The following is a 22,229-nucleotide window of genomic DNA, read 5'->3' as shown; positions in this document are numbered from 1 at the left end:
CATAGATCACTTGGGTACTGTAGACTTTCGTAGCGAAATGGAGATGGTCAGAAATCCTCAGCATTGTACATGTATCCAGTCACCGGAAATTTAGGATCCGGTGTAACCTAATTTTTCGGAAAGAAAAACGCTTTAACAGGGGTTACACTTTCATCCAACCTTGGTGTACGCCACACCTTTTTTTTTTAGTTTTGATTGCAATCATGGTGCTGTACGTGGTTGGCTTGGGTCTCGGCGACGAGCAGGACGTGACGCTACGTGGGCTAAACGCGATCAAGAAGTCCAAGAAGGTCTTCCTAGAGAACTACACGTCCGTACTAGGCGTGGAACTGGAGAAATTGGGCGAGTTCTACGGCCGTGAGGTGATTCTAGCCGACCGCGATTGCGTCGAGACCGGCGCCGACCAGATTTTCGCCGATGCTAAAGACGACGACGTTGCCTTCTTGGTCGTCGGCGATCCGCTATGCGCTACGACCCACTCTGACCTGATTCTGCGCGCAAAGGAGCTGGATATTAAGGTGGAAGTGATCCACAACGCGTCCGTCATGGGCGCTGCAGGCTCCTGCGGCCTGCAGCTCTATTCGTTCGGACAGACTGTGTCCATCCCTTTCTTCCGGGACGAATGGCGCCCCGACAGCTTCTACGAGAAGATCCAGTACAACCGTCGGGGCGGCATGCACACGCTGTGTCTACTGGACATTAAGGTGAAGGAGCCCGACTTTGAAGCCATGTGTCGTGGACGCACAGTGTACCTGCCGCCGCGCTTCATGTCAGTGAATCAGGCTATTGAACAGCTCATTGAGGTCGAGGAGAAACGTCAGGAAGGAGCGTATAGCAAGGACACGATCTGTGTGGGCATGGCACGTCTCGGCCAGAAGGACCAGACGATCATCGCTGGCACGATGGAGGAGCTGCTGACCGCCGACTTTGGCGCTCCGCTGCACTGTCTGGCCATCACTGGAGAGGTGCACCCACTCGAAGAGGAGGTACGCAGAGCTGTAGACCATGTACACAAGTTTTTTTTTTAATGATGTGGTTATGCTTTTTATTCTGCAGATGCTCAAGCAATTCTACATTAAGAAATAGAGAGATTGATGAGCTTTGAAGCTTCTTGATATGAATGCATTTTACTCGTAGATAAGTGCCGTTGGTTGCTGGCTGGATTTTGCATTCAGGTTGGCAATACCTGCCCATCCTCATGATACCGGTACAACAAACAGTAGACGAAAATGTCGACGAATTTATCTCATACAAGTATACTACACCTTTGCCAGGCCAAGATGGTGCTACTCCACTTCAAACTGTAGTACTACGAGTCATAGAAAGGTGTCGTACTACGACACCTTTTACTGGTGAAGAAAGTTGAAATGACAAGTACAACGTATGATATTCTCTTCCTTCTGCCCAGGCGATTATAACCGACTACGTCATGAGGGTTACATCTGCCGGTACAAACTTGCAAAACGCAAATTTAAAAAAGTGGCTTCCATTTGTAGACTTTGTTGTCGTGACAGCCGTTTGTTTCGTAATAGGTCACGACTAGTTTTTGCAAGTCTTTGTTGTCGTGTCTCTTGCACCCAGTCCTGAGGCCGTGCACTGACATGGTGCCATAGCGAAGTTCGTTCATTTCCAAATTGGAGCTCCAGCAAGCACTTCGATAAGAATCCTCGTGGGTCATCATGGGAGTGGCCAATGCTCCTATCAAGTCGCCAATGGGGTCGCCGGCAGTACCCTACGAGTCCGTCCAGACCATGTGGGAAGCACGTCCACGCAAGTACAAGAGCGTCTTGTTCCAAGTCTGCTCCTTCATCCTCATGGTGGAGTTAGCTGAGCGTCTCAGTTACTACGGCATTAACCAAGGTCTCAAGAACTTCATGCAAAAGATCGGATGGAGTCTGGTATCTGCCAGTGCGTTGAAAAGCACCTGGACGTCCATTTGCTACTTAACTCCGTTATTCGGTGCCTACCTAGCAGACGAGCGATGGGGTCGTTTCCGTACCATCCTGACGTTCGGTATCTGGTACTGTATCGGTGATTTCCTTGTGGCTATCGCTGCTTACCCGACGATCATGACGGATTCTGCTGTCGTAAACCCCATTTTCATCGTCGGTTTATTCGTCGGTATCGGTATTGGTACCGGTGCAATCAAGTCCAACGTGATCACCCTGGGTGCTGACCAGTTCGACCCATACGACCCCAGTGAGGTACAGCAGAAGGAGTCGTACTTCTCGTACTTCTACTTCTGTATCAACGTCGGTTCCGGTGTGTCCTATGGCTACCTGTCAGTTCTGTGCGTTGACGGCTCGGCTCAGATCCCCGCAGAGTACGGTTACTTCGCCACGTACATGATCTGTGCCTGTGTCATGGTCCTTGCTGTCGTCGTGCTGTGTATCGGCTACCGTCGCTATGTCTTCCAACCACCCAACGACCGTTCCATCTCGATGATGTGTCGTCTTGGTTGGGCTAATGCTCATCAGACTCGCGATGGCTTCATCCTCGTATGTGCCACTTTCTGCTTCTTAGCTGCATTGGTTGTCAACGTCATTTCGGCTTTCACAGTCGACAAGGGAAATGTCGGCAACATCTTTTCGTACATCGCTGCAGTGCTGGTTCTTGCCGGTATTGTGGGCTGGGTGTATGCCGGTCAGAGCCAATCCTTCCTGGATGTGTCCAAGAGCAGCATGGGCGGCACGTTCGATGACGAGCGTGTCGAGGGGTACAAGAAACTGGTGCGTGTGCTACCGTACGCCGCCTTCACGATCATCTGGAACTGCGCGTACGACCAGACGGATGCCAACTTCCAGTCCATCACACAGCAGTGCGACTTGCGTCTTGACACGAGCGACCCGGACAGTAAACAGATCCCTGGAGCCATGCTCGGAGTGTTTGACCCTATTGTTATTGTCATTTGCATCCCTCTTCTCGACTCGGTTATCTACCCGCTTTACACCAAATGGGCTGGCAAGTCGCCGTCTCAGTTCGGTAAGTCCGGGGTTGGGCTCATCATCGCCATTATCGGTATTTTCTGGGCTGGTATCTTTGAAGTGATTCGTCGTAATGCCGGTGCACTGCAAGACGCGAACGGAGACCCGATCCTTGATGGCGGTAGCTCACAACCCATGAACGATATCTCGTGGGGTGCTGCTGTCCCCAACTACGTCTTCATTGGTCTGGCTGAGTGTCTGATCAATGTCACATCTTACGATCTGGTATACTCATCTGTACCCATGTCGTTGAAGTCTATGGCTCAAGCGGTGATCCTGTTCATGAGCTCAATGGGTTCTATCCTGACTTCGGTCTTCACCATCATGTTCTCCAAGTCGCTACCGTCCGACAACTTGAACGAGGATCACCTCGAGAACATGTTCTTTACGGTAGGCGCCGTCAGCGTCATCAACTTTGTCTTCTTTGTGTTCATCATGAAGAAAATGAACATGGGTATGTCGTCGTCACCTGAGCTCGACCATCTCGGCAACGAGGTCCAGGACCTAATGGACGAGAAGCTGTCCGTAAGCTCCCGCCACAGTGTTGCGGTCACCAAGTAAAACTGATCGTTATTGTAATGAAAAAGTATTTTTCCTCAAACGTTAAATGTAAAAAAGTGAATTCTAGTTTTGCTATTTGGCAAAAAAAAGAACGACTCATAAGTCCCACTTCACCATCGACGTACACGCAATTCTCTTTGCCAAAAGGCTAGTGATAGGGAGCCCGTCTGAGAGAAAATGTGACGAGGCACATTGCCCATCTGGGCCCAAGTCACACCATGTCACCCCGTGTCAGCGCATGACGGCCCATTTGATGACCATGTTGTGCCCGTTTCGACGAGAGGCAGTGACCAAAGTATACGCGCGAATAACGTATAGCCGCAAGAGTTTAATCTGTGTCTGACACACAAAGGGACACACAGGATGAGTTTGAGGTACAACTTCCCTCTCAACACCACACCCATGTACTCATATAAACCTTTGTACTCATACGAATCTGACAATGTGCAGCCCGCCTAACACGATGTGTTATGCAGACGATGTGTTATGCAGACACATCGTCAGCTGCGGACTGCATAGCTGGAAACACTTCGAGTTAAACAAACACTTTCGTTCATAGCAATTATAACAATATTAACGAGCACTAAGAACTAGAATAGAAGTATGCATTGAAAGTTAGCTAGACAAGCTAGACACACATTGTCATGTACCTGTAGCGCAGGTACTGAATGCTCTTCTTGTCGAGACAACCCGGTGTGTCCGCCCCAGCGAATACCTCGAACGCTAGCAGCACATATATGCCGCAGTTGTAGCTGTCGGTTTGGATCCCCAACTGAGGCTCATATGTTTGGATGCGGATCCTGTGCTTGTCGCGGCCCGGGACCATCAGTGAGAGATTAATAACAGCAGTGCGGAGGCCAATCCTGTACGACGACTCCATTGTATCGTACGTATACAAAATTCGAGCGCTCACATCGAGCATGATCGCACACCAGTGGTTGCCGTGGGCATTCACTGGTATTATGACCTTCTCGAAGGATAGCCCGAACAATAAATCGGCCAGTCTATCGTTGTCCAATGTCACTTTCGCTGGGGACTCGACCGTTATCAGATAGGAGCTCCCCACGACAATGGACGACTTCGTTCCAAAGAGTTTCTCCAACAGGTGTTGCATCGTCGTGTCACCCAAGCAGCCTTTAGCAGCGATCTCCAGCATTTCTGTCTACAGAAGATTTCATTCTAGATGGTTAGAGGTGAGTGGACAAAGTTCATGTCTGGTGTTCGTACCTCAGGTGCCAGCAACTGGGATCGTTCGACCTTGGCCTTCATGTCAGGATCCTCCTTAGTCTTAAACGCAGGGGGCATTGGGATGTCAAAGTTAATCGTCTGGCACCATCTGACCACTCTGTCTACAAGGTGAACCGTCTGGATGGAGATATGATATCTCTTCATTGTAGCAAGCGTGCTAGTTTTGAATACTCCTAGACCAGGAATTTCCACGACAACTTCGGGTTCTGATAGGTGCTCGCTCGCTGTCTGCAGTGCAGTCACCTTCTTTGTGCATTTGCGGAGTAGATCCTTCAGGAAGACGCGTACTAGCTCATTTGCATCAATAATCGTCTTGTTAGCCGGTAATTTCGCCAGCTTATACGCAATCGGGGCCTTGACATTCTTGTCCACCATCAGCACCTTGTACTTGATCACTGTTGATGAAGCCGATGTACGTTGGATGAACCTCCAGCGCTCGAGCCAGCGTGGCGATCGTCATGTTCTTGCTGTGCATCTCCGAATCTTCTTTAGTCATGAGAGCCGCAAGGTTTTGCGCTTTTCTAGTGTGGTGTAGGGATTTCCAGATTCGACCATACGCCGACCTACTTTAGGTCAAGAATCGGCTCGGTCTGATAACCCAGAGCTTAGGAGCCAAGGATCACGGTAAGTACTCGGCGATCTGTCCGGATATGCTATCCGGACAGCCGCTGAGCTCAACGGTCGCCGGAACTCAGCTGAAGGGTCGGTAGAGATCCGAAACGACTACATTTCATTAGATATTTGTATGAGAAGCATAGGATTAAATAGGGGGAGCCGAAAGGGCTCCCAGAAGATAACAGAGCAGAATTTTCCTAGTCCAAGACACGTGTACACTTTTCCGGTAAGTCCCTGCATAGGGCTGGATTATGCCTGCCGTCAATACTCGAGAGGCATAGCTTGTAGGGTATTGACTGGTAGCGCCAAGAGATTAGGTCGGTCCGGGTAGGACAAAGTCTCGCTACGCGCGAAAGAAAGTCCCGCATACTCAGCGGGCCGGTACGTCGGATAGCCCGGGTGCCGTAACACCTCTAGCTGAGCTGCCTCTGCGCTCGGTGACCTGTAAAAGCGCTCGCGCGCCGTCGTCCATCCTTTGGTGGAGGGCACAGGGTTGTGAACGAGCTCAGCCGAACCAAACTCGGCGGAGCCTCGGAAGTGATCTGACTTGGTTAGTCGGAACCGGGTGGAAGCGAGCCACTCGTCTGTCCCGGAAGGGCCGGACCGCGAGGGGACCACCCTCTGCGCAGGCCATACAAACCGCCGACCTAGCTCGGCGATTCGTTGTGGTTTGTGTAAGGAATCCACATCTGACGATATTTGTGTGTTCTACTACACCACAACTGGTGCCGCGACCCGGGAACAGGAGTGTGTGCTTGTTTCTACAGGTGCCAGCTAACCAAGTTAAGAGGAAGAGAAGAGAAGAGTGAAGATGGTCAAAGGATCAACAACTCCGAGCGACGAAAGCCCAGCGACGGCTGGAGGATCGCCTCTCGCGGGGTCGGACCCGGCGGATCAACGACTCATCGCCATGACGATGGAGGTGGGACGAACCGTCCAGTTCGACGAGGATGGCCAAGACCAGGAGAGCGAGAACGGAGATGCAAGTGAAGGAGAGTACGAAGAGAAGGCCGAGACCGCTGAGCTCGGAGAAACGAAGACTACCGCCGAGCTACTTGGCGAGGTGGGAGAGTTGACGCTGCAGGTGGGACGCATGGGAGCCCCACGTCCTGTCGAGCGCAACTTATCCGCCGAGCTCGACGAAGGTGCGGACGATGAAGAAGATGAAGAAGAACATGGCGTTGCTCAAGGGGACCGTCCGCCCCTTATTCCGAAAGCGACGAGGAACGCCGATACGCCGAGCGCCAATAAAGTGTTGGCTCGACTCGGCGAGGAGATGAGAACGAGATCGGAATGGATGATGATGTTCGCGCCTGTAGCGATGGCGCAGGCGAAGTGGTCGATGTTGGGTCCCGAGTTAACTCAGCCGGTGCGTGCAGCCAACATCAACCAGTTGGTGGAAGAAACTGTGTTGCTGTTGAAGGCGATGGGCTATCGGTGCAACAGCCGACCAAACAGCCTCATCCTGTCCGACTGGAGTCTGACCCGTGGCGGAGCCGAACTCTGGCAATGGAAGAAGAAGCTGAGAGTGGCGTTTGGATTGGAGAAGGCCCCTGGTGGAACGAAGAAGGTGTACAGCCGAGTTGCCGAGTTCAAACCACTCGGCGAGGACCCGAGCAAGATTCCTTTGCCGAAGACCCCGGAGACGAAGAGACGTGAAGTGCTCCGCGCTACGCAAGGAACTCCGTACTTCGAAGACTTTCACATGCTGACTCCACTGAAGCTAAACCCGACTCAGCGAGCGCCGAGTCGTGGGCAGCGAAATGTAGGTCGTTACCGTGAATTGTATGACGCTGCAGATGAGGCTGAGGCTTACGAGGAGGATGAAGAAGACGACGACGCCTTTGACGTGAGAGGTAACCGTGAAGAAACCGTGAAGGACTACATCCGAAACTTGAGCTTTGACGCGACTGAAGAGGACTCGACGCAGTACCTCGAAGTCCGAGCCCACGCCTCGCTCGACAAAATCGCCGAGTTCGAAGGAAAGCGCTACCGCTCTGACGCGTCGCTCCAGTGGCTCAAGCGTTTCATCTACGAGATGAAGAGCACCAGGATGCCCCAAAGTGCGGTGCGAGCCTTTCTCGCTATGCTTGGGACGCACGGCGAAGAGTTGGTACAGGCAGCTGCCGAAGAAGACTCAGCGACGTTGGAAACTACTCAGCGAAGCGTTCCTGGATTATTATTGCTCACAGTTCGACCAATCCGCCCGCACTCGCTACTACTCGGCGAGACGTAAAGTCAACGAACCGATCTGCGACTTCCTGATCCGACTCAACGGGTATGCTCGGACGGCCAAGATCCAGTACGAGAAGGGTGGCGCCGACGCAGCTGACCATGTCGAACACTTCTTGCTGCATTGTGGTGATGACGGTGTGATGCATTTGATGTACCCCTTGCAGTTGGAAGACATCAGTAAGGTGGAACAGATAATCAATCGTCGGATCCTCGGCGAGAAGCGCAAGAAGCAACGCGAGCGACTCGTGATCGCACGAGGCCGAGATGACAAGCGGAAGGATCAGAGCCGCCGAGATGAGAAGCGAAGTCGTAAGGAAGAAAACCGCGACCGCCGAGTCACTGTCGTTGACGCTGACTCCGACGGAGAGGAACTCATCGATCAGAACCCGCCGAGTCCGTACAACTCCGAAGACGAATGGGATGATGAGGACCAGTCCGGAGGACACGACTCAGCGGAAGACGACGACTACATTGACGCCGGCGTTTCCAATGATAAAGGAAATACACCGGACCGCCGAGAGAACTCGGCGGGAGACCAAAATGGCTCGAACCGAAGCTGGGGAATCTCAGCGAACCGACCTCCGCGACCGTACAACCAACGAGAACGGTCGAACCGTGGAGATGGATCACGCGACAACACCCAACGAGGATCTTGTGCAGCTTGTGGAAGAATGGGGCACTCGGCTCACTACTGTCGACGACGCTGCAAATTCTGCAGACAAGTCCATGAAGGCGGCCAGTGCGAGCTGTTTCGTCAATATGAGAAGCTGGATGCGTTCGTTAAGAACTCTGTCGACAAGTCACAAGTGCCAGAAGACCTGCAAAACCTTTACGCGCCGAGTGATTTAAACTCGGCGGCCCGCCAACACTGACTGGGTTGGAATATGCCGGGCTGCCACAGTCAGCTGAACCTGCAGTTGAGGCGAACTTCTTGTTTGCCTTCGTAGGCGAAGCAGGACGGCCCGAGGGAAGAAGCGGGGATGGCAATTGGATGTGTGAAATCGACGGAATTGAACGTGAGCTCGGTGAGTTAGATGATAACAACCGAGCGATTGCAAGTGTAACTCGGCAGTCAGACCAAGCTGTGCATCGTACCAGGATAATGAAGCTGCTTCCGGGAGAACGGCTGGGATGGTGGTCAGCACCAAGCTCTGCAGCCGCGGTGAACTCAGCGATGGGTACACCGGAAGCCTGCATTACCCAGTCGGCGGCGGTGGACTCGGCGTCAGGAGATCTAAACACTGAGAGCGCCTCGGACGTGGGCACAGCATGCGGTGAGGATGCCAGCTATACCGAAGACGCGTTTGCATGCACAGAAGTTAGTTCTGCCGTCACAACCAACTCAGCGGTTGATCACTCCGACGCGACCAAGGACTATGATAATCGGGAGGTATTACTACCTGAAGGAATAAAGCCGAACGACGACCCAGCTACGGCGGACTCAGCGTTGGAGACTATGGAGGCTGAAACCGGTTCGGAAGTGGTTAGACAGCACGACAATGATACCATCTACCTCGGAGACAAGTTTGAGCACGCAGGAGTCAGATCGGCCATTGCAGTGAACTCAGCGAATACGGGCCCTGACGCGGACGACACCTATGATTTATCAGAGGTATCACTGTTGAGAGGTACTGGAACTGAGATCGGAGTAACGAGCTCGGCGACGATGGTGTTCGACCCCGGCGGAATTGGCTACAGGTTAGAACACGCTGTGGATGAAGAAACAGCTTCGCAGAAAGCAGGTCATGTCAGGGGTACAGACCCTAAGACCGTGACCAAGCTTGCCACCGCTGAGCTCACTGGGAAGATGATGAAAGCAACGAGTCCCTGAAATACCTCGCGCCTCCCTCCAAGAACCCGGCGACAGTAAGAATGAGCCCAGAGCTGCTATATACCCGAATACCAGCTGACTTTGCAGGATGCGTGCTGTCATTTGATGGCTCAGCGAAGACGGCTAAATACGGCGGGTATGGCAGTTGTTCGTGGGTACTGTGGCGCCTTCCGAATTGGGACATTGAGATTGCTGCGAGTGCGTACCTGTCGTCCACCACAGTCAACATCGCCGAGTACACCGGCATGAACAATGGAGTCTTGGCGGCGATTGACCGAGGGATAACCGATCTGATTATCGTGGGTGACTCCCGGCTTGCAATCCAGCAATCCATGGGGGTGATAGCATGCAAGAAGGAAACGTTGCAAGTGGAACTAGCTCGGCACAAGGATCTCACGAAACAACTCAACTCGGTCCGGTATCGACACATAGCGCGACACTATAACGCAGCGGCTGATTCTCTCGCTACAGAAGCACTGGAAGCTAAAGCTGGACGAGTAATTCTTGGGACGGATAGGAAAGCAGAGCTGAGAATGATTAACCGCGTAGCCGAAGAACTGTACGCCACAGACAACCCAGCGGAAACATCGATTGTCACGGCAGTCACTCGCAGCCGAGTACGCCGAGCTCACTTTGAGGACGAGCTGGATGAAGACTCGGCTAGAGCAAGAGGAGGAAGTCAGGATCATGAAGCCATGTCTACCAATCCTGGAGAATCCGCGTTTGAAAGCAGTGGAGATGAATTCGAGCAAGTCAGCAGGGCGTCGACTCGGCGGATTAACCACACGACCCCGAATGTCGAAACAGGGTCGCAGATGGAGTCAGCCCAGACAGCTCAGAATGCCAACGACATTGATCCAGTGACGGTACAGACTGAGCGGAGACGACGAATCGCGAAGGCACAAGATGAAGAACTCAGGTGGATCGATCTGAAGGCGTACCTGAGAGGTGAATTGGAGGACCTTACACACCGTCGAGCTCAGAATGCCGGCAAAGTCGCAGAAGTCTTTGTACTCAGCGAAGACGGCCTGTTATACCGCCGAGATGAAGCCCGCCGACTAGGCGAACTCGGTGAGCCGAACCTCTCATTGAGATTGGTGATTCCGTCAACCATGGTCGACGAAATACTTCATAACTGCCACAACTCGATCGAAGGAGGGCATCAAGGCATCGTCAGAACGTATCACCGAATCAAAGCCGACTACTACTGGATTGGTCTTTACGCCGACGTGGTGAAACATGTTAGGGCCTGCGAGGACTGCAATACTAGTAAGAGCAAGCCACAGTTGAGAGGTTATTCGCCGGGAAATGTGGTGTCAGACCATCCATTCCAAGTCGTGTCAATGGATTTCGTGATTCCCCTTCCTCGAACTCAGCGGGGCAATACTGCACTGCTGCTGTTCCAGGATCACTTCACGGGGTTCGTTATCGCTAAGGCTATGAATGACACCGGAGCACTCGAAGTGGCCAAGGTATTTGATGAATGCGTCTTCAGGCAGTTCGGGGCTCCGTCTCTGATACGACACGACCGAGATCCAAGGTTTATGAGTGAAGTGTTCCAAAAGTTCTCCGAGATGATGCAGTCGAGATCAAGAGCTACGCTGAGTTACCGACCACAAGCTAACGGTCAACAAGAGAGGTCAGTCAAGACAATGGTTCAGACTATACGGGTCTACGTAGAAGACCCACTTCAAGCCGACTGGGATGACATCGCCGAGAAGATGGTACACGCTATCAACAACTCAAGAGATTCGACTCGGCGAGAAACCCCTTTCTATCTGGTGCATGATTGGGACGCCAAGTCTACACTCAAGGCTATGACGAGTTCAATACGACGTGGACAGGGACGCCCAGTCAACTCGGCGGACGCAGTCGAGTGGCGCCGAGAAGCGAACAGACAACGAGAAGTGGCACTTCGATTAGCAGCTGAGTTCCAAGTGCGAGAGAAAGCACGACGAGCTCGAGAGCACAACGAAGCGTTGAGCAAGAAGGAGAAAAGATCCATTCCCAACACAGCAGATGACGAAGATGAAGTTGCAGAACCAGGCGATGAATCCACCAAATCCTTGTATAAAGAAGGAGATCAAGTCTGGTTGTTTATGGAGCGAGTCAAGTCGGGCCTGACCAAGAAGTTAGCCCACCGATGGCATGGACCATTCAGGGTGAAGAAGAAGGTGGAAGAATTCGCCTATGAATTGGAGTTACCCGACAAGAGTGGATATAGGTTCTACCCAGTGGTCCATGTATCACGTCTGAAGGCAGTCACCGAACTCGGCGGAAGACCAAAGACGAGGCTAATCGCCGACCTCGAAGAGACTCAGCGATTTGACTTTGATGAAGAATTACTGCCTGAAGACAGCTGGGAACCAGACACAAGTACAAACCAGTATGAAGTCGAAGCAATTCTCGACGATGAGCTACCATTATCCACAAGTACGTCACGATCACAACGTAAGTTTAAAGTTAAGTGGGTCGGCTACGATGAGCCTACTTGGGAACCACTGTCGAATTTGTCATGTGGGGGTCTCCTGTTTGACTATCTACGACAGAAGAAGCGCGAAAACCGTCTGCAAATGGTGCAAGTTGCAGATGAGGATTAACAGCTATTGCACCAAAAGTTACACCAACTCAGCGGACGACACAGGCCGAGTTGAGACGGAATGCTACTGTGTCGAAACTACATATACTGAATAATTACGAAATGAAGTCCTGAACGATACCTACGGGACGCCCAGTCAAAGGAAGAAAACTAAAAAGTCGGCGATCCGGATTCCAAGTGAGTTGAACCCGACGGAGACAACTAAGAAGAGCTCAGCGGACTCGACGATTGGGGGCGTGGCGTCGTAGCAGACGTCATCCCTTGGGAACTTGCGGAAGGAGATGCAACATTCGCAGCCGTGGCAAGAAGTATCATCGCCGAGCTAGCCAACGAAGCTGACGCCGAACCAGGTGCCTCAGGACCCGACGCGGCGGAAGTGGGCTGAGGATCCGTTCCACTGGGGAGTGGGGTGCCGAACGGAGACATACTCGGAGACGCGCCTCGGAGATTGGGAGAACCCAACCCATCGTCCGCCGAGTCGTCATCAGACGCACTCTCGCCATCTGAGCCGAGCTCACCGATCGAAGACCCAGTGAAGATATGGATGCCTTGACGATTCAGCCGAGTTGGAGCACCCGGGGCATAGGCAGGAGGCGCTTGTTCAGCAAGATCGAAATCTTCTTCAATCGCGTCGTCAACAACTTGAGGATCCATACCACGCGGAGCGAAAAGCTACAGCCTTTCGCAGCGACGCGAGGAGATTAGCCGATTGCGTGGCAGCAGCCTCCAATCGAGACACTTGCTGTTGAGCCGACGAGAGCTGAGCTGACAAGTCGACATTGCTGAGAGCAAGCGAGTCCAGTCGCCGAGTCAGTGCGCGGCTCTCCTCCTGAACAGCTTGATTGTCAGCTTGGAGATCGCCGATGATCTATGGATAATCAAGAGCGGCGTAGTTGCCTTTCAAGATATCCAACAGTTCCCCCGCGGAAGCAGCATGCAAAATCGCTCGCCGCTGCACGGGATCGGAGGGCTCCACGGAACGAGTAAATCCGTAAGCCATGCGCCTCGCCAAGAAGGTCAATTCTTCTCGGCGATCATGCCCTTGCTCGTTAATTCTGGCCATGAGGGAGTCAAGACTCACTGGAGCAGCCGAGCTTGGCTGATTGGTGGCGCCCGAAGTGGTGTCGCCCGGCAAGCTCGGTGGACCAGGAAGGCGCACGCGAGAGGACTCTGCCGACTCCGCGTCAGACTCATGGGAAGTTGTCAGGTCAACCAGCCCAGCTTCATGCCGGTCGCTGACCCCACGAGTACCGACGGGTCGAGGAATCGACTCAGCTGGCACGCCTTCACCTCGACGAGGAGTTGGAGAAGAAGGATGGTGCCACGGGTTGTGCTGGAACAACATGCGAAGAGTAAGGAGCTGCCAAGTGAGTGACAGCGGAAGCAACGAACGTACCAAAGAAGGTGGTGAGGAGCCGCGAGACGTCATCAGCCGAGTACGGACCAACGGTGGCAGAACAAAATGAAGGATTAAGACACTCACCAGCTCGGCTCGTATCATAACCGGGGCAGTTGTGGTGTAGGGATTTCCAGATTCGACCATACGCCGACCTACTTTAGGTCAAGAATCGGCTCGGTCTGATAACCCAGAGCTTAGGAGCCAAGGATCACGGTAAGTACTCGGCGATCTGTCCGGATATGCTATCCGGACAGCCGCTGAGCTCAACGGTCGCCGGAACTCAGCTGAAGGGTCGGTAGAGATCCGAAACGACTACATTTCATTAGATATTTGTATGAGAAGCATAGGATTAAATAGGGGGAGCCGAAAGGGCTCCCAGAAGATAACAGAGCAGAATTTTCCTAGTCCAAGACACGTGTACACTTTTCCGGTAAGTCCCTGCATAGGGCTGGATTATGCCTGCCGTCAATACTCGAGAGGCATAGCTTGTAGGGTATTGACTGGTAGCGCCAAGAGATTAGGTCGGTCCGGGTAGGACAAAGTCTCGCTACGCGCGAAAGAAAGTCCCGCATACTCAGCGGGCCGGTACGTCGGATAGCCCGGGTGCCGTAACACCTCTAGCTGAGCTGCCTCTGCGCTCGGTGACCTGTAAAAGCGCTCGCGCGCCGTCGTCCATTCTTTGGTGGAGGGCACAGGGTTGTGAACGAGCTCAGCCGAACCAAACTCGGCGGAGCCTCGGAAGTGATCTGACTTGGTTAGTCGGAACCGGGTGGAAGCGAGCCACTCGTCTGTCCCGGAAGGGCCGGACCGCGAGGGGACCACCCTCTGCGCAGGCCATACAAACCGCCGACCTAGCTCGGCGATTCGTTGTGGTTTGTGTAAGGAATCCACATCTGACGATATTTGTGTGTTCTACTACACCACACTAGCAGCTTTGGTCTTGGTCTTCGGTCTCCCTCGCGACCGCGGAGGAGATGCAACGTCAAATGCGTCGGAATCATCCTCCAAACGAACAGGTCTGGCGATCTGCCAGTTGGTGCCCCCGATTGTGCGGATGGCTGGGTGCTCTCTTCAGATGGGCCAGACGGTCTTGAAACCGTTTGAGATGGGCTATATGGCCTCGTATGGGTCTGCGTACAGGCGGCAATACTAGATTTACCAGAAGAAGTCTCCACACCCCGATCAGGTTCGTCCACTTCGACACTCATGGTTTGCTCTGAATCAGCGACTTCTACAGTCTGATCATCATCAGCACCTGTGGCACCCTCATGTGGCTCTGTGACTTCCAAGGGTTCATCTGAATCAATGTTGCTTGTTATATCAATTGCAGTATCCTCCTCGACAGTTTCATCTTGACCGAGATGACTACTGTTGGTGGCAGTGATGAGCTTTTCGACATCCTCGCTATTGCCACGCTTGAAGAGACATGCAACTTCCTCCAGCGATTTGATAGCTGCGCGATATTGAGCCATACCCATGCCGCTCATAGTGTCTGCGATGGAGCTGGCAACCGCTTGCGCTTCACGAAATTTTCGATTTGAATCCCATGGACGGTCTTGGTCACGGAGAGCTTTGCAAACCGCGAAAGATTTTCCGGTCAAACATTCCAACGTAGTTTCTGAATTCAGCGACGATAGCAGCCAGCGTGACGGAAGAATTTGTGTGGGGATAAATATCTCCATTTTTACAGCTTTGCGGAGATAATACACGTGTCGGCATGGAAGCAGGCGCGTCGACATAAACAGACAGGAACACTGCCAAGTCTGTTTGTTCACAGAGCATTCAACGCCTGGTTCATCGAGCACCTCATCATCAACAGCTTCGTTCTTGATAAACACGATCCCAGGTACTGCTTCGTAAAATGTGTACCGTGCACACGCACCAAGTGCGTAAGAGTACTGCTCAAAAATAAGTTCGCAAGCGTGTTCGCTAACGAGATTGGCCACGAGAGCCATCTCGCGGTCGTACTTTTCGTTATGAACCATCCCAATCTTAACGACTTGGGCTCGAAAACTTTGCTCGTTGCGTGTCTGGTAGCAAATGATCGAGGCGACGCATTCATCCACGCCCATGTGGCTATTCATCGTGTCCTTCAACTGCTTCCAGGACGACTCCAATCTGTTATTTGTGTTGTTACCTAACGTGACGGCATTTTGCCGTTCAAAGGCACACCACATCGGCTTGCAGTTGTCCCAGTTTTTTTGAAAGTACAGCTCAAACGGGTGCGCCGTGGGATTGGTCTCAGCCCACACATTTGGCGTCGACGTACTCAGAGATGTCGTTAGGGATGAGGTGGCTTGGTCTCCGTCTACATCCATCTGGAGCCCATCTGACTCAATCCGGGAACCATCTGGACCATCTGAGCCTAACAGTTTATCAGGCATGGTGGCAGTGGCTCGTGATAGTGGACGCAATCTAATCAAGAGAAGGTGCCGCATGTAGTTCCGGTGCTTCTCAAACTCATGCTCGGACTTCGCATAAACCAATGATGGAATCAGACTACGGAGCTGGGACTTCTGCCATTGAGAAAGCCCGTAAACCGAGGATGCCAGTTGCTCGCGCAAATACTTGATCACGTGGAACTGACAAAGAAGAACAATCACTCCAGGGAATGCCTGACGGAGTACTCCAATCTCCGTAAAATCCTTGTCCACAACAACGCATTGAAGCTTGGGCCAATCGGGATTTGCCGTCTTGAACTGTTCTACAGCAGTCAGAAGCGTGAAAGCCATCTCGTTCTGCATGATGGAGTGCTGCACGAACTGGCCTTTGCCAAAGGCATCGTGAATCATAAACGAAAACACCTTGTACTTCGCTGTATTTGTCCAGTGTGTCGCGTCAATCAGCAACACTTCAGGGAAGTAGTGAAACAATTCACGCATGTGCTTTGACTGCAGATATATACAGATTGCTATATTCTTCATAACCACACAGAAAACGTAGGATTAATAAATACCAATGAAAGCAGTGGACATAAGAAAAGCAGATTCAAACCTTTGCATGCTGTTTCTCCACGAAAATACGACCTACATTGCCTGGTGCTTCGCAAAATTCAATCATCCACTTTTTCAAGCGCTGGGCACTTGTCGTATGCCCCTGATCGCGCGACTTGAGCTTGGCAGCAAAGTTGTGGACATCCCGGATTGTCATGTTGCGATCCGAGTTGTCCAGTATGTACTGGAGTATACTCTTCTTGTTTGCACCTGCACGTCGTAGAACGTTGACTGTGTCCGCAACAGCAGGCGGGATAGATGTCCGTACCCAAGAGTATTGTCCGTACGTGAGCTTGTTCAGTGGGTGGTTGTGCTGCAGCTTGGCCATCGTAGCGCACAGGCCAAACACGGGGTCGTCAGGTATCCCATTCACAACCCGCACGCAAGCGTTGATCTACAAACATTGTGGGACAAATTAGTCTGCAAACCCACACCGTCTGGGACCGTTTTGGACAGTCTGGACCCGTCTGCAGGTTACAGAAACCTCGGTGCCCATCCGAGCCCATCTAAATCCAACTGGCAAACAAACAAAAGCATTCGCCTTACCTGCGCACCGCACTTAATGCGCCGAGTCTCCTGTCGCGGGCGCTTTCCCTGACCGCGAGACTTGAACGTACCACCATGCTTACAGACCAGAGTCTTGTTGTAGTACCCCCATTCTTCCGGGATAGCCGGCGCTTTTGATCCGGCGGCCTTGATCTTGTTGTCTCTCTCCGCTACCTTGCTGCTCGTGCGAGCCGCGAAAACTCTGCGGCAAATACACGAAAACAGACGTCAAACTGTGTGCCATAGTAAATTCCATGAGAAACACGACCATACCTGGTACGTTTGTTGCATGTACTCGTCCAGGTATACATGCAGTTCTTCCCACGAATCGAAGAGCGTCTGTTCCAACGGAGGGGCGAGGACACAGTCCGAGCTTTCCGACGTCCCATGGCTTTGCGTGTCCACTTGACTGGACGTGTCGGATCCGGGCGTGCGTGAGCTGTCGGATGATAGCGTCCATCCCTCGTCGCTGACGTTGCTCCCGCTGTCGCTCTGGTTGTCGTCGCTTGCCGTCACGTGCGCCCTGCGCTTCTGCGCCGATCGCGGGCGGCGCTCCATTTTGAGCGCGGAAATCTTTCGAATGAAAGGGGGAGGCGGCGCAATGCCACTCAATCTCTTTTGAGGCACTCATATTCGAGGCAATGTATACGTGAAGTATACAATACGTCCCATACGGATGGCATCCAAATTGGGATAGGGTTATGCAGAAAAGAACCATGCAGAAAGCCAGCTCTCAGACGGGCTCCCTAATCACTCTCTTGCCAAAAACACCTACCCACCGTGACGCTCGAAGCTCGCCCTACATGTACTGTACCTCAAAGACGAAGAACTTCAGGGAACAGCAGACGTGATTGAGGTCTCCCCGGATTAATAAAAGCTGCACTGAGAAATTAAAAATACGAGGTTAAACAAGGACGTACTCGTACACCATGCCCCTCTCCGATGTCAAGCGCTGCACGCAGTCTGCACTGCAGACTCTGCAGACAATCTGTACATGGTAGCTTGGCCTCTACATGTAGCTTGGCCTCAAGCCTTAAGACAGAATGGTGATGGCCCATCATTAAAGGGCAGTGAATGCCACCATTGCATTCGTCTGCAAGATGATACTGTGCCCCGTCTCTGATTCGTCTACATAGGAGATGATCCCGTGGTCTCCAGCAGCTCCGTACGAGACTGTCCAGACCATGTGGGAGGCTCGCTGAAGCAAATACAAGAGCAAGTTGTTTCAAGTCTGCATCTTCATCCTCATGATGGAGCTAGCTGAACGTCTCAGTTCATTCGGCATCAACCAAGGTCTCAAGAACTTGATGCAAAAGATGTGATGGAGTCTGGTATCCGGACAGTGCTTTGAAAAGCACCTGGACGTCCATTTGCTACTTGATCCCGTTATTTGGTGTCTACCTAGCAGACGAGCGATGGGTTCGTTTCCGTACCATCCTGACGCTCGGTACAGTATCTGGTATTGTGCGTTCTACTCAAAGTTTCCGTTTCCACTGACCTCCGTGACTTCATTGTACTATAGCCAAATTTACAGCCATCTCGTTTATTAGGTGAAGGGGAATTGCTCTACCTTCTTTTTTTCTGCAGAATAGCTTGCAGTATTAAAAAAGGGAGTGAGTGCTGCACCCACCTCGTGCACATGGGACAGTGCTGGAGGGCTTGAGATCCGCATTCGGCTTGCGGTATACCTCGTGTAGCGTATACTTTCCCCCCCACTCATTTTTGCAGCGGGGGCAAATCAGCAGCAGCCAGGAAGCCATGGTGCCCGACCTGCGCGTCAAAGCGGCGGTGCGACCGCCGCGCCACGGAGGAGGGGCGAGTGATAGTGAAGAGGGGGTCGACAGCGACGAGGAGTGGTTCGACTCGTCAGCGGAGTCGTCGGGTACCGGCAGCTCCACGTCCAAGCAGCGTCGATCGGATGTTTCCGACAGTCTCCAGACAATCCAGAGCGGTGAGCAGCCAGTGGTGATAGCTCCGCCACTCGAGAAGAAAGAGTTTAATTCCTGGGGCGCCTTAGACGCGTATCTAAAAGTCTATTCAGCCGAGACATACCAGGTAGCGTTTGATGCACTGCATATGGTAGCAGGATCCGTATCGCATTATCTAACTGGTTTGTGCGTAATTGCTGCCAATTGCTGCGTACAGAGCTTCCGCGTTCGCACTAACAACAAGGTCGTGACGAGAAATAAGAAGATTCGAGACTCTGGGTCTACGAAGCCGCTTGTGCCCGAGGGGTGGACTCATTATTCGAAGACTTTCGTCTGCACCCACGCAGGGAAGTACAAGCCGCGTGGACAAGGCAAGAGAAAGCGGCAAGAGTCGAGAGCTCTCGAGTGTGACGCGCAGGTGTGTGACGCTCAGTCGGGCTCAGTTGTGCTCAGTTGGGCTCAGTTGGGCTCAGTTGTGCTCAGTTGTGCTCAGTTGTGCTCAGTTCGGCTCGGATGAACTGAAATGAATTTGAATGGTGCTGTTGGTTGGCCATGCATGTGCTCACGTACAATTGTATCGCTACGTAGATCAATGCCTGCGTACAAGTGACCGACTCGGCTGCAGCAGCTCCCACTTTTGTGCTACGAATTACTGTTGCCCGTTTGGAGCATAACCATCCGCTCTCCAGACATACTTTCGACCATTATCCACACAACCGGACAGCTATTGAGTCTGAGCTGGCCGGGACTGTTAGCGAGCTTGTCAAAGCCGGAGCTAAGAAGAAACGCATCCTGCAGTTCATTCACGAGAATTCTAGCTGCTACCCAACGAGCCATGACATACACAATCTGGTGCGCAAGCTGAAGAAACAGACCCATACAGCTCAGACATCTGCAAAACGATTGAAGCAATGGATGACTGAGCTCACGCAAGAGCTAGGGAATGTTGGAGGCATTTTTGTCGACTCAATCCATGATAAGGTATGAGCACTATTGCTGTTACTGTGTAGCCGTCGTTTGTTTAACTTTCTATGCTGATGTTAGACTGTAGCTACATGTATAACACTGCAGACAAAGCATATGCGGGAGCTCTTCGACCATTTCCCAGAGGTCGTGATGATCGACGCCACGCACGGTACAAACTTGTCAAAGTACAAGGTTTTCTCGAATATGGCACACGACGCATTTGGGAAGGGCCAGTTCGTACAGCATGCTGTTCTCCAGAACAAGCGTAACCCAACGCTTCTGACGGCCCTGGAGCAGTTCAAGCGCTACAATCCGGCGTGGACGCGCATCAAATGTATACTGATCGACAAAGATTTCGGCGAGATCGGCGTGTTGAAGAAAACGTTTCCGGACGCGGCGTTGCTGTTGTGCAGTTTCACGTGTTGAAATATCTGCGAGAGCAGATAGCATCAAAAGACTATGGGTTCAATGCTTGACAGAAGCAGCAACTGAACGGATTGATCAACTTGCTGGTTTACGCAAAAACGGAGCGACAATACTTGCGCTTGGGCGAGTATATGCGCCATATTATCGATGCAGGGACTGGAAGCGTACCATCTGAAAAAGCTAGGTCTAAGGATGTTGTGTTGGGCACTGGTCAGACGGAGATGGGCACGGATGGTGTCCAGTTGGGCATCAGTCGGGCGGAGTTGGGCGCGGATGGCGAACCGCGTGAAGCGTGCAAGCACCCTTTTGAAGCGTATTTTGTGAAAAACTGGGATAACTGTCGTCAAATGTGGTGCGCGTTTGAAAGACAGAGTGCTTGCACCCTCGGCAACAATACAAATAACCGCCTTGAAGCTTCGTGGAAGCAGCTGAAGGAGCTTGTGGACTCCTTTATGCAAGTGGACGAGTGCATTGTTTCGATAATGGTTTATCAAGCTCAGGCGGAGAGAAAATCTAAGGACGCGGTCTACAAACTATCTGTCGTGCATCATCCGAAGTACCATCACGAGATGGATTTTCTCTCGAAGCTGGTAAGCGAGCACGCGTGCGAGCTTGTGTACGAGCAGTACAACTTCGCGATCACCACGGCGAAGTATAATTTTCACGAGGCAGTCCCCGGAGTATACTTTATCCAGTGCGATGCGGACGATGAAGAGGCATTGGATGAACCGCATAGCGAGTACTCCGTCACGAAAAGCGATTGGTCTTGCTAGTGTTTGCTCATGACTTCACGTTTGCTGCCGTGTCGCCACGTGCTCTTCATTCGGAAGGCACTCAACTTCGAGAACGTAGCTCCTACCCAGCTTCTGGATTCTCGTTGGTTACTGTCGTCGCTTCGGGTGGAATACGAGCTGCCCCAACTGTCAGAAGAACCGTTTCGTGTGTCCAGAGTGTTGAAGGAGACCAATTTGGTTGGGATTCCAACCGGAAGTTCCGCGAAGCAAATTTTGTGGCAACTGCAATTAGTGAGCACTTGAGTGGATTGGGGATGGTGGAGTACCGAGCAGCGATGAAGGCTTTGCGAGATATTGCCACCCTTTTCAAGCATGGCGAGTACAGTACCATCCCAAGGTAGCTGGTGGTCTTGAACTCGAAGACGGCTTGGGTGATGCAGAAATGGACACGACTGGTGGCGCGACTGGTGGCGTCAGTCACCAGACTAGAGACAGCGAAGTAGTGACAGAGGCGATGGGAGTGGTGCAAGTTATCACGTCTAGACAAGAGGATACTATGAGCCAAAGTGTGGCGTCTGCTTCTTACGTGGAGAGCACTCAAGTATGCCCAGACCAGTCCGGCTCAGTTGGGAGCGAGACGGGCACAGATGGTGGTGAGTTGGTTTCATTTGGGAACGAGACGGGCACAACTGGTGGTGAGCTGGTCTCAGATGAGAACGAGACGGGCACACATGGTGACGAGTTGGTTTCAGTTGGGAACGAGACGAGCGCAGCTGGTGGTGAGTTGGAGGTGGAGACATCTCACGAGAATGACAACCATAGCGCTATGCTTGCTTCAGCAAAGCTAACCGATGATTTTCAGATCGTGAGTCCCCCAAAATCCAAGGGACGTCCAAAACAAAAGCCACGGGCTGTTACAGCAAAGCGGAATCAAGCGATAGTAATGGTAGAGGAAGACTTGGAAATGCACGAACGCCAAATGAGTCTACTGACAGTTTATGAACTACTGGACGGCGATCCCATTTACAAGTTGACACACGAGAAGCTGCTGCAGTTCAAGGAGTTCCTGTTCGTCACGAAGCCGAAGCCTCCCATCGCCCACGAGATAGCGAAGCCCCCCCACAAAACCACTGATGCGACCAGAAGAAGTGATGCGAATCTTCC

General features: G+C 52.3%; 3 protein-coding genes across 3 annotated transcripts; all 3 read left to right on the top strand.

The window, feature by feature from the left end:
* Positions 1 to 203: 203 nt before the first annotated feature.
* Positions 204 to 1,136, top strand: PITG_11907 (diphthine synthase; the record flags this gene model as incomplete). Its single annotated transcript, XM_002901334.1, has 2 exons — positions 204 to 986; positions 1,057 to 1,136. The coding sequence occupies 2 exons, from the start codon at positions 204 to 206 to the stop codon at positions 1,084 to 1,086; spliced, it is 813 nt and encodes a 270-aa protein (XP_002901380.1).
* A 543-nt stretch (positions 1,137 to 1,679) lies between these two features.
* On the top strand, positions 1,680 to 3,545 carry PITG_11906 (Proton-dependent Oligopeptide Transporter (POT) Family; the record flags this gene model as incomplete). Its single annotated transcript, XM_002901333.1, has 2 exons — positions 1,680 to 2,457; positions 2,524 to 3,545. The coding sequence occupies 2 exons, from the start codon at positions 1,680 to 1,682 to the stop codon at positions 3,543 to 3,545; spliced, it is 1,800 nt and encodes a 599-aa protein (XP_002901379.1).
* An 18,230-nt stretch (positions 3,546 to 21,775) lies between these two features.
* On the top strand, positions 21,776 to 22,174 carry PITG_11904 (uncharacterized protein; the record flags this gene model as incomplete). The annotated part of the gene is made up of 3 exons (XM_002901332.1): positions 21,776 to 21,799; positions 21,850 to 22,127; positions 22,171 to 22,174. 3 exons carry the CDS (start codon positions 21,776 to 21,778, stop codon positions 22,172 to 22,174), a joined length of 306 nt encoding a protein of 101 aa, XP_002901378.1.
* Positions 22,175 to 22,229: the final 55 nt, after the last annotated feature.

This window comes from Phytophthora infestans, genomic scaffold (assembly GCF_000142945.1).
Source record: "Phytophthora infestans T30-4 supercont1.21 genomic scaffold, whole genome shotgun sequence".
In the NCBI taxonomy this organism is placed as follows: Eukaryota; Oomycota; class Peronosporomycetes; order Peronosporales; family Peronosporaceae; genus Phytophthora; species Phytophthora infestans.
The sequence above is the reverse complement of the archived record's forward strand: the minus strand, read 5'-3'. Positions and strand labels throughout refer to the sequence as shown.